Below are 15,300 nucleotides of genomic sequence, written 5' to 3'. Positions count from 1 at the left end.
GGCGACGATCGAATTGCTGGGAAAGTCACGCATAACTGGTGGCAACAACTGCTCGGCGACTCGCCACAATGAAACGAGGGGATCTGCCCCGAGCCACCAGCAAGATTCAATGTCAGCAGCGCTTTAACTTCAGCACAGCGGATGTCCAGACAACCTGGCGGTTTCTGTTCGTTGACAGTTGTCTTACAGAAGTTTGGTGACTATATTCGAGGTTTTGAGTACGAGTTGATTTCTTTTTCTTCTTTGTTACAGCGAAGTTAGTCTCTTGGTGGTTAGCATTTTTCGTGTCCTTCCGTGAACAGAAGTTATCATTATAAGCAATGGCTCATACCTCCTTTGACAAGCAAAAATGCAATGGCTCATCCCCCTCGTAATTCAGAGGCTATCCGCACTCAGCAAAGTCAAGCGAGCAGTGCATACATTCATTGGAATCACGCATACAACGTACAGAACAGCGTACGCTTCAATAAATAGCAAGCTCAAAACAAACATCTGTCTTCATCAGCAATGGTTCATGCCCCCGTAGCAAGCAAAAATGCAATGGCTCATAGCCCCGTAAGGCAGAGGCTACAAGCGTTCAGCAAAGTGATGCGAACAGTGCATACATTCATTGAAATCACGCACAAAACACACACACCAGCATACGTTTCACTAAAGTACAAGCTCAAAACAAGCATCCGAGCCGTCAATAAAGCGTTACCAACCACCCTCAACAGTTGCAGGGTCGGAATGGCGAGTCACTTTTTTCTTGTTCGAACACGAACTTCGAGAGAGAAAGATAAATCTTTTATTAAAAAGAAGAAGCTCGAAAGCTTTTTTTTTTTTTTTAAAGACAACTCCTGTGTGGTTTCCAGGGGGTTTCTATACAGTAGGACTACCTATTGCCTTGCACCTGAATAGGTGTGGCAGCCAAGCTGTCGTAGATGGCCTTTAAGTGATCAGGGGCCCCTCTTTGAATTATCCGGTCGTTGAAACTAAGCACTGAGCTTCGTGACCCATCAAGGCATCTGCATCAGAGATATGGATATACCGGAACACGTCCATAACAATTGGTACGTTGTTAAGGGCCCGCCCGTGTCATGGGTGCGGCAGGTCTGGTCCAGCAACTTGCTCGTGGATCGGGGTCTGAAATGCGGGAGTGACCACCATGCCGTAAAAAAAAGGGGGGTGGGGTTTACTTGCCAAAACCAATTTATGATTATGAGGCATGCAGTAGTGGGGGACTCCGGAATAATTTCGACCAGCTGGGGTTCTTTAACGTGCACCTAAATCTAAGTACACGGTTGTTTTCGCACACGGTTGTTTTCGCATTTCGTCCCATCGAAATGTGACCGCCATTCACCCTGCCATGGTTCGAGGCATTGATATATTCCTTATTGTTTACTGGCAATATTTGAAAGGTCCTACGACAGTGTGTAAACCACTGTATTTCGTTCGTGAATGCGTGTAATTTCCTTCGTTTTACAATTGCAATTGTCAAAACCAAAAATGCTGCGGTAACCTTCGAGTTTTCTCATTTACGTGCTGCCCATTTTGCTTCCATGTCCGTCCTCTTGTAAATGCCATTACTGGCTTTAAAGGATATAGGTGAGGCCCCTTCATTTGCATCAACACAGCCCAGACTTTCCTTATTTATAATATTTAAAAGAATGAAACATTCGTCACTCCCTTCGACATTAGATAGAGATCACGATTATACAGAACATTCAGTTTGGTTCTAAGAAATCACTTCACACGCGTATTACTTTAGTTTCGCACGTTGTCAGGTTTGAACGTCAATCCGTAACGAACGCTATAGTGTATATAGCCTGGATAATATAAAGATTTTTTTCCGATGCTATTCCTTTTCGCGCTTTGACAGTGGCCAATGCAGCACTCCCAACTCGTTATCACATAAGTCGGCCAGTCGTGAACGGTATATGAAGCAGGATACAATGGAGGGAAAGTAATGTTTACGTTATACCGAAGCCCAGTATTTCTGTAGTTTTGTTATACTGAAACTGATGCGCGAAGCTAAGTCCCCCCCCCCCTAAAAAAAAAAAAAAACATCAGCCCAAGCTGATAGATCGTTACAGGTGGTTAACAGATGGCTAACAGAGCATTACAGATGGTTAACCAGCGATATTGAAACGTGCTGCTCCAGTGTTTATCACTGGATAAATCCCGACACTTCATTAAAGTCTTTCTCAATTATTGGTTACGTCTTTGTGTTTCTTAATAAGGTTACACACTCGTTCGGCCGTGACGGAGGGCACGACGTCAGTGACGCTATGCCCGCAGTCCGCCATTGTCCCTTGCGTTAGACGTCTCAGGTTTGCTCGGTGGCATTGACGCTTGCGATTCTTCAAAATTGAATTGCTTCAAAATTAAATTTGTCCGTCACGTAAGACAATGAATGGCTCATACCCCCTTAAGCAATGGCTCATACCTCAGTAAACGTGGCCTCCCCATTACGACGACATAAGAGAAGTGTTGCCGCTTTTCTGCGGCAAGAAAAAGATTGTTCGAAACACATTTTCGAAGAATTGGCCTGGACTTAACAGAACCTGCTATTCTTTCGTTCGGGGCGTCCACTTTGGGATTCAGCCACAGGGATGCTTGCTTCGCTGTCCAAACATTTCTTAGAAAATCAAAACGAATTCCCTGCTAAATTCTATTTTTTGTGTACTTTTAAATTAATTATTACTCATTCGATATGACTTTCCTAATTTTATTTTAACGGGTAATTCTACGCTATACAATGCTAATTCCATAGATATTCGCAAAGTTATGCTCCATATTAATTTGGAATAATCCACCCATATCCTGGCCAATCCCCCGTCGTGGGCAGGAGCCACACACGTGATAGGCAATAACAATAACAACAAACGAACGGCAACGGAGACAGCTGTGGAAGACGACGGCGAACGCGGGAGCAGTAGCACGAGCGCGTTCGCGCGGTAGTGCCGAGGGGCGCCAACGAGCCGGCTGTGGAAGACGCTCGAGCCATTGCTGAATATGATAGTTTCTTTCTGCACCTGGACACGATAGTGGGGAAACTAGCCCTTAACAGCTCCTCTGTAAAAAAAAAAAAAAAAAAAAAAAAAAGACGAACATACGGAAAATACCATGCAGCGCAGCTGTTCATTCGCGGGGAACGGGTTCTCTTAGTTCCGAAGTCACTGACACTGACAATTTCTTGTGGTAATGCTTTCTATTACTTTTTCCCACATAATTAAACCTCATCTGAACGGGTTCTTGAGTTTGAGAGTCTGCGGTTTCGTTTATGATGAGGCAGTTCAATGAAACAAATCCGTTTTGTGACCGCTGGAAGACAAGGTTTCTTTAGTGACTTCTGCTTAAATCGCAGCTGTGCGACATTACTGCTTCTTGTTTCTAAATATCCCATTGCACGGTCCATGCACGAACCTGAAAAAAGTAATTATGGGGTTTTACGTGTAAAAACCACGACTTGATTATGAGGCACGCCGTAGTGGGGGACTCCAGAAATTTGGACCACCTGGGATTCTTTAACGTGCACCTAAATCTAAGTATACGGCTGTTTTCGCATTTCGCCCCCATTGAAATGCGGCCATCATGGCCGGCATTCGATCCCGCGACCTCGTGCTAATAAGCCCAACACCACAGCCACTAAGCAACCACGGCGGGTGCATTCACGAGCCTTCTTTGTGCTCTTCAGGTCGTACACAGCGCAGAGGGAATGAACACAAAAAGGACAGGACGACACACAAAGCGCAAACTACCAACAACATATACCGGGCAGACGGACCTTAATGATAGACTCACAGAACACAGAGACCATATCAAAAACTGCACGTGATGGGTGGCTCGCTATTCACTGTAAATCCTGTGGATGTGAACCAACGTTCAGCGCGAGCAACGCTGTATGCTTCATGCAAGACAAGCTCACAAGAGAAATCATCGAGGTTGAAAACATTTTGAGATTAGGTCCTGAGTGCAGAAGCACATCTTCTCTTAACCTTTCCTATAAGGAACTTGTTTTTCTTAAGAGGCAATCATTTGCGCATGCGTGGTCGCTTTGTGCGAGCTTATGAAATTGTGCTCTGGAAAAAATAAACTTTTGTTGGTACAGCTTGCGCTTTATATGTGTCGTTCTGTCCTTTTCGTGGTCGTTCCCTCTGCGCTACGCAGCCCGAAGGTCATGAACCAACAAGTCCAAATTTCCACTGCCTTCTTCGGGCATTTCAAGCGACCACTCAGTCAATGGAGCTTTATGAATAACAGAAAAAAAATGTACATGTGATGAAACGTGCATCAAAAAGAGGACATCCTAGGGTCCATGCAGAGTCAAAGACCGATTGGGTGACCTTCTGTTCAGCGCTTGACATCAGCACTAAACACACATTGCAGCATTTAGGTCAAGTGCGAGAAAAAAAGTCATATTATCAAAGCGTGGATCCGCCTTATCCGTGAAACACTGGCTCTCTTATACTCGCAACAGATACGCGGCGTGACAAGGGCGCTTGTGGTTGAAACAGGCACGCTCGCCGCGACATCCGCCACAACAATTTCGATAAGACGGCGCGCACATCAGGGATCTTAGGTGGTACACAAGGTACGCGTGTGCGTGTGTGTGTGTGCATGTACTACGTATAGAGTCGTTTGTAAGATCAATCGCGAAACACAATCTGCGATGTAACAGCGACCGCTGAGAGAGCGCGAAGTGATTCACGATGTGTATGTCCCCTACGACCTCTGCGGGTGCGCATTGTGCAGAAGAGACCGTGTGCACCCACGATGCATTATTGCGGAATAGGCCATTGACAGCACACGGCAATTGGGGAATATAAGCTCAGGTCGAATTCACCCCATTCAGAACGTACTGATAGTACATCTGTGAAACGGACGCAACGTGCAGGACAAGTTCTGGATACCTGCTGCAAACGGCAATGAGCAATACCATTTCTAGTAACCAGAATATGCCCTGATGGAGTTAACTGGAAATGAAATGATGACATTTCGCCGACGATTACGTTCTCTTATTGAAGGCGTTCTCAGGACAAATTGTACTGAAGCAGAAACCAGTAGCCATACCTCGAAGAGCTGCTTTCATAGCATCTACAGGTTGCTGTTATAGGGTCCCTGGAACACCTTTCGTTCAAGCGTTACAGTACACAGTGCGATATTCTGCAATGAATATATTCGCGAAGAAAATTTTGGAAATGACCACATAATCACAAATATATAAAGAGCGCATTGTCTGCTTTTGCCATGCCTTCTTATCTGAACGCTTCGTCTCATCTAGGGCGGCGCCAATAACAATATATATATATATATATATATATATATATATATATATATATATATACAGAATAGGGTTGCGACATCGATCCTTTTCAAGGATAAGGTAGCCTGAAAAGAAGCTGATGACCGACCAACAAGTAACTGAAAGGGATTTGATAATCGGAATCTTAGTAGACAGAAAGACGGCAGTGCGTGGAACAGCAAACATGGGTCCCTGACATATTGCTTGAGATTAAGCGAAAGAAGTAGGCTAGGGTGGGCCATGTAAGGAGTAGGTTAGATAACTATTTCTCAATTGTACCAACAGAATGGCCGCCAGTGAAAGAAAAATGCAGTTGAGGGCGGCTGAGGATTAAGAGTAGGATTATGCACGAGACTAGGAAGTATTCAGCATGCAGGATTGATTGGACTTGCGAAAGACAAGGGTTATTGGAGATCTGAAATTTGGACGAACTTTCCGTACAATTGCATGCTTGCCTTAAACGCGCAAGGAAGACGACGACACACGAGGAAACGACAGGACAAGCGCTTGCCCTGTCGTTTTTTCGTGTGTCGTTATCCTGCTTGCGCTATTGAGAAAAACACGCAGTTGGAGATATCTGGGAGTGATGTTTGCCCTATGGACGAACACGGTAGTGATAATGAAGCCGCCTGAGCGAATAGTGTGTTCTCTGCTCTACGTCCAGTCAAAGATCAGCGAAGATCTTTACAGACTGCACTAAGCCGACTGGACTCTAGCAGAACGTTTTATGAAACAAAAATTATTGAGGCCTGGCCACATCCGTCAGTGACACAGAAAGCTATTCGGGCGCTACTGCAGTTGTTTAAGGAGCACCAGCCTCAGTGACCGAATGTAGTGCTACTGTGTGTCCTGCTGTGTGCGCGCAGAGCTCACTTTCTCTTTCCCTCTTTCTATTCCCCCCTTTCCCTTACACCCAGTGCAGGGTGGCAAACCTGACGCTCGTCTCGTTGACCTCCCTGCCTCTCGTCTCTTTGCTTTTCCTCTCTCTATATACGTAAGCCTCGTAGTTCGTGAATATGTCAGAGTTAGGGCATGAGGACAACGTTGAATAGTGTTGGTAATAGCACGGAGCATCGAGGTGCACCCGTGAAGAGCGGATGTGGCCCAAATCGTTCGTGTGCTTGAATGAGGCGGCCCGTGTTTAAAGCTAGACCAGAGTTGTACATCTGAACAGCAACACGGCATCGTGTGGAACCGCAGAGCAAGGACTAAAACAAAACAATACAGCCTTCTTGGAGCCATGTTTTGAAGGATCAACAACAACGATGACAACGCTGTGGTTTAGCGATGAGGTTCAATCTACTCGCCCAACTCATCACACTGCTGCAGCTAACCAGGACGATGTGAGTGAATAGATATTGTGAACCCACTGCCTTAGCATAGTGGCGGCTGAGCTCGTAACAGCGGGTTTGGTCCCGGTCGCAGCAGTGGCATTCCAATGAGCTCGGAATGCTAAAAGGCTCGTGTACCGTGCATGGGATGCCCGTTAAAGAACCTCAGGTGGTTAAAATTAGTTCGGTCCTTCATTATAGCGTGTCTCACAACTGCATATCGTGATTTTAACACGTTAACCGCCAAAATATAAAAAAATAAAGCTTTTATGCTTCGAAACTTGAAATGTTGAAAATTTAGAGGATACACCGCGCTTCTTTAGAGCCGACTACTCAAATACACCGCTAAGGCGAAAAAAAAAAGACATAAAAGAAATTTAGAAGAATATATCAACACGCACTGCACACACGAACACAAGTCACAAGCACACAAGTATAGTGTCACATATGCAGATAGGTGTCAGTGTCTGTGGGAGGCTCTCTCAGATTGACGAATGTCGAAAGTTTTGATTAGACACCTTAAACAGGCTCAAGTTGCGTTCCGCAGTACTAGCGCATTTGAAAACTTGAAATAGTACGATATTTCTTTTCCGTGCTTAATCTTATCACTGACGTCGGCACATGACGTGTGTATCACGTGTATCTCCTCTGACCCACTCCGGAGCAACCATCCCTGCTTTTTCGCTGTCGTGACACGTATTCCGGTCATTCACGCGTGTCGACACTAACTGCATGCTCGGGCAATAAACTCGTTTTATGGCGTTTTGCAAAGCACTCGGAACATCGGCCCGCGCGCACGCCAAGATACCGCACGTCGCGTGCTCAAGATATATGGTTGAAAGCTACGAACGGAAACGCACGTGTCCCCTGTTATGGAATGTCGTGTCGTTCATGCCTTACGGTCCAGGTCCAAGCAGCAGATCTGAAGAGGCTTACGGAAGTGGCAAATCAGTTCTGCGGAAATCCACACGGAGGAGGAAGTTTCATCAATCAACCTTGCGAATTTCCGCATATCTGATTTGCCAAATTGCGCATCCCTGTGCTTTGAGTTGTCCATTGATTCGACCTGGCTCTGGTGATCTGCTGTCCTCCTGCAGGTTTAGCTCAGACAATGGAGCGGCCACCTCGGGAAGGCGTTGGTCCAGCGTTGGAACGCCGGAGCGGGACGAAAACTTTTTTTCAACTGTTAATCTTTCGGAGATTAGCATATAACAGAACGATCATTCTTCCTTTGGTTCCTGTAACTATTCGCAGTGCCGCAAAGTTCAAAGCATGTATCACAGTTGCACAACCGGTCGTCGGCAAACGTTGTTACCAGTGCCACTGAAGATGCCGGGCTCGCTTTGAAATAACACGGGTGGTCGAAGTCGGCGAAATAGTCTTAACTCTGATCATAGGACATTGGAAGATTGCGGAGTTCCAGGGTTGACCCAATCACAGCAATCCCTCCAGTCCCGCTATAGAAACACTAATGCTTAGATTAGGACTTTACACAAGCCTATACACAAATGACTTCTTATGCAGGATAGTAAAATAGCCCGATATGTTCTTGTAAAGAATCCGATGAATCCGAGTATGTTCATTGTCTGTTCTTTATTATAGTGTATAGCATATTGTGGTGGTCTTTATGCTAACCTTTTTTTACCCTTCTTTTATTTTTCACGCGTAGTGTACTAGATTTGTGTTTTAGCTTGTGAACTTGAATTGTGAACTTGTGGAACATGTGTCACGACTTCTGAACCACTCGCAAGATGCCGCTCTTGGGTGCTTTTTGTATCGCCATGACTTTGTTCTTCTCAGTAAGTTCTTCTCATGATTGCACGTCAGAATAGAGTAGACGACGCCTCCGCGAGGCGCCAACACCTTACATACGCTTTACAAAAACAGAAACAAAGTTTGGCGAAGGAGTAGCTGACTGACGGGGCGAAGTGTAATAAACAAATACCTAAAACCAACTGCGCAACAGAAAGATAAAATACGGTGGTTTGAAAAGGAGGGATAACAGCGACGAGATCACGGGCTCTGGCTGTTCTCATGCCGCGAGATTTGTAGGGTTCTCGAAGACTTTCATGACAAAGGCTGGGCCTCCTTGACACTTCGCTTTTACAGCGAAGCTGTTGTGTACGTCGCTTGTGGTGGTGGTGCTTGTCTAATGACCGTACCAGCTTCGTTGTGCTTTCACATGGTAGAATGGAGACAGATTTATTGTCATCGTCTCCCCTCGTTTTAGAAACGCGAACCGTAAATTTCGCAATAATGCCAAGAACCGCCTGCTGCCGAGGAGGGCAAATTGTGGGAAAAGTATACAGTCTAGCGCCCCTATGCAACGAACACCTCTATACAACAAAATTACATGTACAACAAAGGAATAATTCTGCCCCGGTTTTATTGTGAGCGGTGCGGTGCGCGACCTTTACAACGAAGGGACCTGTATAACGAATGATTTCAGAGGCCCTAAGCACTTCGTTATAAAGGTGTTCGACTGTGTGTCGCTCGAGCGGACGGGAAACCGACAAAGATGGCGGCCACAAATGACAGTAGGACAGTAGTACAGCCGTGCCTTAGCAGCTATGGTGTCGCGCTGCTAAGCACGAGGTCGCGGGATTGAATTCCGGCCCGGGCGGCTGCATATCGATAGGGGCGAAATGCAAAAACGCCCGTGGTCTCATGCACTGGGGGCACGTTAAAGATTCCTTGGTTGCCAAAATTAATCCGGAGTCCCCTACTACGGCGTGCCTCATAATCAAATAGTGGTTTTGGCACGTAAAACCTTAGAATTCATTCACATGAAACATTGGGTGTCGCAGCTTTTCTGTCGCGTAAGAGTAAGTATTGCAGCATTGTGGAATCTTTCTTGTGCTCGTGTCTACTGCGCAGCTCGCCGGAGGTTCAAGGTGGTGCCCAGGGTTCGCGCCAGCATGAGCCTACACCAGGAAGTGACGACCGTTCCTTCGCATCGGTTCCGGTTCATTCCGGGCCGGCTCATCCGGAAACGACCGAACCACCACAGCCGGAAGCTGCTTGAAAAGCTCGAGAAGCTCGTTTCGCAGGTGAGCTCACACGAAGAATGCTATTACGGATGGCGCAAGGTTTGTAACTGCGGTGTTGCTGGCACTGAATCAACGGTGGTAGCATCTTTCGAGCTATGAATTACGATCGCTCCGTGGTTGCGATACGCAAGGAGGTCGCGCAAAGTGCTGCGGAGGGTCGCGATGCGGCTCGGGAATATGAGCAATGTGGTAATGAAAGCGACGAAGCTGAAGTAATAATGATAAATGAAAAATACTAATTTGCGTTTCATGACCAGAGTTCACTGAGACTATGAGGGACCAGCTATGTGGAAAGTGTCGTTCTTTAACGTGTACTCGTAACGCTGAGAAAAGCTTAAGGTTCCATGCCTTGCACTCTCAGGCGGCATCAGGCTTTGAGATTTTTTTTTTGTCTTGGCAATAATGGCTTGTTTGACAAGCTAAGAAAACGTAGGCGCGGTCACGCGCACGGCGGGAGGAATCTCCGCATTTCAAAAAAATAATGTGTTCTATCTTCCTCGGACCTGACATACGAGCTTTTGTGCGCAAGCTTTTCTTGATAATATTAGTTCTTATAAACAAGCTCTATCGTATCATTGGGGACGGTACTACTTACTGGCGTGCATTCTGTCTGTCCGTCTTTATTTTCTCTACTTTCAGTTTGTTTCTGCCTAGCTGACTTACTGTAAGTAATCTAAAGGCCATACAATCTAATAATCTTTGTGAAATGCTGGTAGAAGGGAGCAGAAGTCGGGACGTTATATATTTGTACAGCACTTTCGTTGCTCGTAGGTTAGTCGATTCTTAGAAGAACTGCGCATGATGGTCGTGAGTTATTACACATTTGTTCGCCAGAATTTCTTGGTATATACACTAGCACGTGTACGTCAGCCTCCCGCTTGGAGCGCGGCGGCCGCGATGAGAAGGGCAAACGGCGTTCCATTTGAAATAATCTTTTCGCGGCGCGTAGCGATATAATACTTTGCAGACACGGTCGTTATCACGCATTGTATGCTATCCGCGTGCCAGCTCAAAATGGCCAGACCTGGTGAGAGGCCCTTTAAGGCGTTACAATGTCAACATAGCATTGAAGAATTAAATTGTATTAAAAATATCGCACGCATTTCACGTCATATGTTCATGGTGTTAAAATACATGGCTTGTCATTAACCCATTCTTGTGTCTTACACCCAGGTGGAGCCAGACGACAGCCCGTACACCGGCCTGCTCATCAGCCCGACGTTGCAGAATAACTCCGATGAAACGTTTGACGTGAAACTCAAGATATTTGCGGAGGATCTTCACAAGCCGGTGTCGTTCACGTGTCCCGCCGCTACTCGGGTCGGCTACCTGGTGGATAGCCTGAAACCTTTCCTGGGAGACTCGAAGGGCTCGTTTGTCTTTAAGGTGACAGGCCTGGACGAGTACCTCTCCAACGAAACTGTTCTTAGTGACTACGAATACATCTGCGCCTGCCGTCGACTAGGGAAAACAGCATGGCTGACGTTGATCAGCCTGGACTCCGTGCAAAGACCATGGACGCTGGTGACTTGCGAAGAGTGTGATTTGGACGTCGGCGGCGGCGGCGAGTCGTCTTCCAGCATCTGCATCGGCTATGAAGACGTCAGGGAACGAGTTATCAATTTCGAGAACGCGGCAGAACGCTTGATCGCCGACGCCGAAAAATCGCCGACGTCCGCGTCGGGGAATGGGGGTGTGGACCTCCTGGCTTCTGCTGACGAGGTCAGGAGGGCGGTGGTGGATCTGTGCGTGCTGGTGGGAGAGACGGAAACCGCAGACGTGCACAGGTCGACATTGAACCTAATAAACTTCTTGCGTGAGATCGTGTTCGATAACAGAGATGCGGTGGACGCCACGAGAAAGGCGTTCCTCGTCAGCCGTTTCGTCGAGGACATCGAAATGGCGCTGGCGAGGTTCCTAGACATGCACTCTGAAAGACGTCTCGTCGAGTTCGCGGTAGATTTCCTCGACGATAGGTTGTACCGCAGGACTTACGACTACGCGGTCGACAGCAACGAGCTGTTCGGACCCCGGATAGAAATGGCGACGCAGCTCCAAAATTGGTGGCTCAACGAGTACGACACGTTCACAGTAGACTGTGCGCTCACGTACGGCGAACGCCTGCTCAGTCACCAGACGACGCGCAAGGTGTGCGTGACCCAAAAGTTATTCCAGTGCGTAAACTTCGACGAGCGGGTGGTGTTTAAGACCGCGACAATCCGATCGCTGCCCCGCGAGACGAAACTGTACATGACTCTAATAGGCCACCGAGAAGGCGTGGGCCAGGTACTCGGATGGACCGCCCTGAACGTCTTCGCTGACAGGGAACACTTCAACGGCGGCGAGTTCCTCCTGGGTCTGTGGTCGACCGAGACGGTGTCACCGCGCGGACCAGCCTGCGCCAGCGAGCGGGACAAAGGTTACCTGCACGTCAGTTTGCCCTACGTCAGAAATCCGGCTGCGCTTTCAAAATCCATATCGCGCGAACCTCAAGAAGCAATAAAGAAACCCTTCCACAGTCTCAGTGCGGACATACAAAGGACTCTACTCGACCTTACGGTGAACGACGTCTCTCAGCCGCTGCCCCAGAGCATTCGCGACATGGTATGGCACTACCGCCATTACCTCTGCGACTTTCCGAGCCTGTTGCCGCACTTACTGCGACACCCTGCCTGTTGGAACGCCGCAAACATCGACGAGACGTACATGCTGGTGCGAGCTTGGTGTCCGCTCAGCCCCGAGGAGGCGCTCACACTTCTCTCCGCAACGTTCCCCGACAGCCTGGTGCGCAAGTACGCCGTGCGCTCCCTGCAAAGTGTCGGCAGCGACGAACTGTCTCTCTACTTGGCTCAGCTGGTCGAGTCCCTGAGGTTCCAAACGTGGGACGATTCCTTCTTGGCTGTCTTCCTATTGCAAAGGGCGCGACAGAGTGTCCGGCTCGCCCACCAGCTATTCTGGTGGCTCACGGGAATGATAAACGAGCCACTTATGCGGAACAGGGCGCTTGTCATGCGAAAGGCGCTATTTTTCATCGCCGGGGAGAAGGTCTCGGCCAGCTTACTCACGCAGGTTATAATCGACGACATGCTAGCGGAGACGGCACGTAATATCAAAGACGCCAGCGACAGCCAGAAGGAGGAAGCCATGCGCCGAGACTTGTCCAAGCTGAACGAATCCTTGAAGACGCTCAAGTTGCGGTTACCTCTGGACCCCGCGATAAGTGTCGAGTCAATCGATATCGACACGTGTTGCATATTTCCCTCAAAGACCCTGCCCTTCAAGCTCGTCTTCAGGTCATCCGAAGAGGCAGCAGAGAAGATCGAGGTCATCTACAAGGCGGGCGACGACCTACGTCAGGACATGCTTATGCTTAACGTGATCCGACTGATGGACAAGCTGTGGCTGGAAAGCGGCATGGATATGAAGATGTTGACTTTTAAATGCATCGCGACGGGCGAAAATCGTGGCTTTGTGGAGGCCGTCCGCGACGTTTCCACGCTCCGAGCCATACAGACGGCACACTCCGGTGTTACAGGGGCCTTCAACCACCGCACGATCACCGACTGGTTCTGGAAGCACAACCCGTCTCGCGCTCAGTACCAGGCGGCAGTAGACAACTTCATCAAGTCTTGCGCTGGCTGCTGCGTGGCCACGTACGTGCTCGGTGTGGGCGACCGGCACAACGACAACATCCTCCTCGCGACCTCTGGCCACATGCTGCATATTGACTTCTCCAAGGTGCTGGGACGCGCCGAGACGCTGGGAGGAATCAAGAGGGACCGAGCTCCGGTCGCGCTCACGCCGGACATGGTGTACGTCATACGCCGGAGCGCCGGCGAGGCCCACTTTGTGCGTCTCTGTTGCGAGGCCTACAACGTGATTCGTCGAAACTCTAACCTCCTGCTGGCGCTCTTCAGCATCATGAAGTACTCGGGCATGGTCGACGTCGACCGTGACGCGCTCGCCTACCTGCACCGGTCCATGTCGCTCGACGCGACCGACGAACAGGCGGCGAGGCACTTCGAGAAACGCATCCGCGAAAGTGTCATGACCCTGGCGACCAGCTTCAACTTCTTCATCCACAATCTCGCCGTGCTCGGTGCGGCCACGCGAGGCGAGTGTGCACTGAAACTGTCGTTCAACCCCCGCGACTTCAGCGTCGCCGCCGAAGGGCGCATCGTGCAGCTGCGCGTCGAAGGGATCCGACTGCGCTACCACCCTGAGCGTTACTACGTGTACGTGGTCGCGGTGACGCGCGAGTTCCCGCCGACCCAGTCGGTAGTGCGCACCTACAAGCAGTTCCTCGAGCTGAACAGCAAGATGAGCAAGAAGTTTCCGGATTACGCCTTCTGCCCGCTCTCGCGGGGCACGGTGTTTAGCTCCGAGAGCGACGAGTCACTGGCGCTGCGGCGCAAGCGCTACATCCAGGAATTTCTCGACTCGGTCATGGCGCTGCCGGACGAAGTGGCCCACTACAGGCTCATGTACAGCTTCTTCCACCCACTACCGCGCGACCTGGAACTGAGAGACAAGGTGCCCATCACGATAGCTACGTGAGCGAGGTGCGCGCGTGCTTGTGTAAAACGCGATGTAGTGAATACCGTAAGGACAAGTGAGCGGTATAGGCAGCAGCTCCCTGCGCCTAACAATACAACGCAGAGTGTGTGGCTGCGCAAACACAAGGTTGGTGCATACGTGTGTGCGGGGATGTGTACGTCCGTTGTGAACCTGTATAGTACAACACAGAACTGTACAGTCAAAAGGGTAAGTATAGTGTAAAGTAGCGGCAAGTGAACGCTGGAGTCAAGAGACTATTCAGATGTGCACGGCGCAAGCCAGAAATGACCAACGGTAATCTACGCTGCAATCGAGACCGGTTAAACGGCGGTCTCGTTCTTGATTCTCACGCTGGTGCTAAATGAGAGAATTCAGCAATGGAAGAAAAAAACATAAGACTGTGTATAGTTGTTTGCTCTAGTCAGGTCTTACAGTTGTGCGGAAAAAAAAAAAAAGAAGAATGTCGCAGTAAAAGAAAGTTTTGTTTACGCCACGTCAGCATTACACGGAATCATCGTACACATTACCGTGAGGCACTGCTACCTTTGCTTGAAATGTTCCAAATGTACATATGACGATGTTAACAGGATGTTAACAGCATTAGATGCTGTTGGTTGACACAAGACAAGTAATTGGAGATACGTGGGGGAGGCCTTCGTCCTTCAGCGGACGTGAGCTCACGATGATCATCACATATATACGCGTGAACACAAAGACATCTAGACTGACCGCTGCCATAAGTGAAGATAATTCACCTGGTGAAATAGAGTATGGTGGGAATATGATACACTGTGCATACATGTACAGCGATACAAAAAGAGTTATCTCGCCCATGACTGCTGGCTTTGTATGAAGTTACGCCATCATCAGCGATTTTGTTGATGATGGATTATTATGATGAAGTTACGCTATCATCTGCGAAAAAGTGTTGATTGCCTGAACGAGCCATTTCTATCATGGAACACTATGTCGACTGTGATCGAGACACTGCTTCTGCGACACCAGTGTTGTGAGCGACAGAGAGAGAGAGAGTGAGGGGGTGTGTAGGGACCATAAACGGAGAAAGATATCATCC

At 48.6% G+C, this 15,300-nt stretch overlaps 1 protein-coding gene across 2 annotated transcripts in view; it reads left to right on the top strand.

Annotated features, from left to right (window-relative positions):
* LOC126536504 (phosphatidylinositol 4-phosphate 3-kinase C2 domain-containing subunit alpha-like) overlaps positions 1-14,713 on the top strand; it is a 28,509-nt gene extending 13,796 nt beyond the window's left edge. For both annotated transcript variants that reach the window (XM_050183499.3, XM_050183498.3), the window contains exons 2-3: positions 9,496-9,668; positions 10,842-14,713. In XM_050183499.3, coding sequence (XP_050039456.1) covers positions 9,537-9,668; positions 10,842-14,225 — 3,516 coding nt within the window. In that variant the 5' untranslated portion in view covers positions 9,496-9,536 and the 3' untranslated portion in view covers positions 14,226-14,713. The remainder of the gene's footprint in view (positions 1-9,495; positions 9,669-10,841) is intronic.
* The last annotated feature ends 587 nt before the right edge of the window (positions 14,714-15,300 follow it).

This window comes from Dermacentor andersoni, chromosome 4 (assembly GCF_023375885.2).
Source record: "Dermacentor andersoni chromosome 4, qqDerAnde1_hic_scaffold, whole genome shotgun sequence".
Taxonomy (NCBI): domain Eukaryota; kingdom Metazoa; phylum Arthropoda; class Arachnida; order Ixodida; family Ixodidae; genus Dermacentor; species Dermacentor andersoni.
Note: the sequence above shows the minus strand (reverse complement) of the source record. Positions and strands in the feature narration are given on the sequence as shown.